This window comes from Propithecus coquereli, unplaced genomic scaffold (genome assembly GCF_000956105.1).
Source record: "Propithecus coquereli isolate 6110/MARCELLA unplaced genomic scaffold, Pcoq_1.0 Scaffold3, whole genome shotgun sequence".
In the NCBI taxonomy this organism is placed as follows: Eukaryota; Metazoa; Chordata; class Mammalia; order Primates; family Indriidae; genus Propithecus; species Propithecus coquereli.
Window position 1 is genome coordinate 2,569,433 of NW_012148618.1, and position 2,407 is coordinate 2,571,839.

At 50.0% G+C, this 2,407-nt stretch overlaps 1 protein-coding gene across 2 annotated transcripts; it reads left to right on the top strand.

The window, feature by feature from the left end:
• Positions 1–695: 695 nt before the first annotated feature.
• On the top strand, positions 696–2,192 carry RNASE1 (ribonuclease, RNase A family, 1 (pancreatic)). 2 transcript variants are annotated; one of them, XM_012649220.1, is made up of 2 exons: positions 696–776; positions 1,473–2,192. In XM_012649220.1, the coding sequence occupies exon 2, from the start codon at positions 1,498–1,500 to the stop codon at positions 1,966–1,968; it is 471 nt and encodes a 156-aa protein (XP_012504674.1). In that variant the 5' UTR covers positions 696–776; positions 1,473–1,497; the 3' UTR covers positions 1,969–2,192. The 2 variants fall into 2 exon arrangements, with proteins under 2 accessions (XP_012504674.1, XP_012504673.1); XM_012649219.1 differs by lacking the exon at positions 696–776 and adding an exon at positions 1,244–1,321.
• Positions 2,193–2,407: the final 215 nt, after the last annotated feature.

Below are 2,407 nucleotides of genomic sequence, written 5' to 3' on the forward strand. Positions count from 1 at the left end.
ATTCTGCTGCTAAAAAATATGATGTTCTTTCTATTTTTTCTCCAGTGGGATTCGGGATTTTGGTTTATCTTTAGTTCCTCTGCTCAACTCTGACCTACAGGATCAGTGGTTCCTGTAGATAAGAACTGCCCTGCACCCTCAGCGCCCTCAGAGCAAGGGTGGAGGGTGGGCGGGAAGTGGCCAGAGCTGGCTGAGTTCGCCCTGGAGGCCTCCTTCTCCTCCTCCCTGTTCAGGTAGTCTCCCCCTTTTTTCAGATCTGGGAAGCCTTCCAGCTGGGGGCACCCCCTGGAGAGGTACTGCTGTGAGATTTGGAATTCTGGCCAAAGCTGTTCCAAGAGTGCTGGGGAGAGAGGGCCTCCCTCTCCCATGATCACCTTGTGTCTCCTTTGTTAACCTTCAAGTCTATTTGGTGAAAATGGTGCAAAGAGGTAACCAGGACTTTGTCCAGGTGTGCCAGGTTTGGGTGCCAATACTTCAGTGGCTTTCTCTGTTGCTTCTTGTGAACCTGCAGATGTGGTTCACATAGTGAGAAAGAGTCCTATAGATAAAGACTCACTCTTTCTCCAGTGTCCCTGAAGAGGAGGTGGGCTGGGTGATTCCCCACTTCTCCCTTACGATGTCATTGTTTATATTTGGACTGACCCAAGATGCTCCTCCCACTTTATCCCCTTGGAAGCCAAACCCCTTCGTAATCTGTATAAGGTCCACACCCCAGGGACTGAGTGATCGCAGAAACTGACCTTCTCTCTCTTTGGGACACCAAGCTGGAGACTCAGGTAAGCAGCCTAAGAGGTGGTCTCAGGAGCTGCTTCTGCTGGAGGGTTGGACTGGAGGGAGCCAGGGATAGTCTGCTAGCACCAAGAAAGCTTAGTCTGACACTCGTGCTAGAAAAACTTGGGCCAGGCAAACATCAGCTGAGGGCAGAGTGGTCGGGGATGGGACATGCAGGCTGCAGAGAATCTGTGGGGCTGCAGAAGGAGCCCCCACGTTGGAGCAGGCTGTCGTCTCTCTTTGGAATACAATGGAATCTTTTATGATGCCAGTGTCAGGCACTGGACTGAGTATCCCTTATGTTGCAAGACAATCAGGCCTGTCAGACATGGTCCTAGATGTCAGGGATACAATTTGGCTCATGGTTTATTCAAAATAATCTTCTGATGGGCCATTTGGGCACTGGGTACAAATGTATTTTAGACCTAAGGAACTCCAGTATTCAAAGACAGTACTGCCAGGATTTTAGGTGACTTTGTAGGTCACCATCTAGAGGGGAAGGGGGTCTCTCTTGCTAGTGGGAGTAAAACGCTCTTGGAGAAGGGTATATGTGAGTGTCTCTTCACGTGAAAAATCTCAGGAAGAGGGCCATCTTTCTGGCTGACCTGAAAGGGAGACTGTAAACCAGGGAAGCCACAGGTGGGAGCTGGATTTTTCTTTCTAAGGGGATGATTTTTCTTCTTTCTCCCTTTCCCAGTTAGGCTTTTCCAGGAAAGTGAGGCTGCCATGGCTCTGGAGAAGTCCCTGGTCCTGTTCCCACTGCTAGTTCTGGTGCTGCTGGTGCTGGGGTGGGTCCAGCCTTCCGTGGGCAAGGAATCCTCGGCCATGAAGTTCCAGCGGCAGCACATGGACTCAGACGGTTCCTCCAGCGGCAACTCCGCCTACTGCGACCAAATGATGAAGCGCCGGAATATGACAAGCGAATCGTGCAAGCGGGTGAACACGTTTGTGCACGAACCCCTGGAAGATGTCGAGGCTGTCTGCTTCCAGGAAAATGTCACCTGCAAGAATGGGCAGACCAACTGCTATCAGAGCAACTCTAACATGCACATCACAGAGTGCCGCCTGACAGACAGCGCCAAGTACCCCGACTGTACATACAAGACCAGCGAGAAGGAGAGACACATCATTGTGGCTTGTGAGGGGGACCCATATGTGCCAGTCCACTTCGATGCTTCTGTGGAGGACTCCACCTAAGGTCAGAGCAGCCAGATGCACCCCCACCTCATCATTTCGACACCTGCCTCTCCCCAATTCCTTCCTTGCCCTGAAAGAAATAACTCCAGTTCTCCTCCTATTCAACACACACATGCTTCCCTTTCCTGAGTCTGGTTTCTGCATGCTTTTGGGGGTGAGGAGAGGGTTGTGAAGTGGGCTTCATGTTAACCCTTTCATTGCTTCTTTCAATAAAACAGTTGCAAACACCTAGTTCCTGAAGCTGTCCCATCCAATTACTATTGGTATTTCTTTATTTGCTTCCAGCAAGGGGTCAGAACTGTAGATCTGATTAGCATTGGTGAGCAGTGAATGGAATAATTAAAATGCCTTCCTTTCTGACTCGGATGTTTGTGGCTTGAGAAAATTTCTTTCCTTGTAGATTCCTTGCTGCCAAGTATAAAGCTGTTAAGTATGGGCT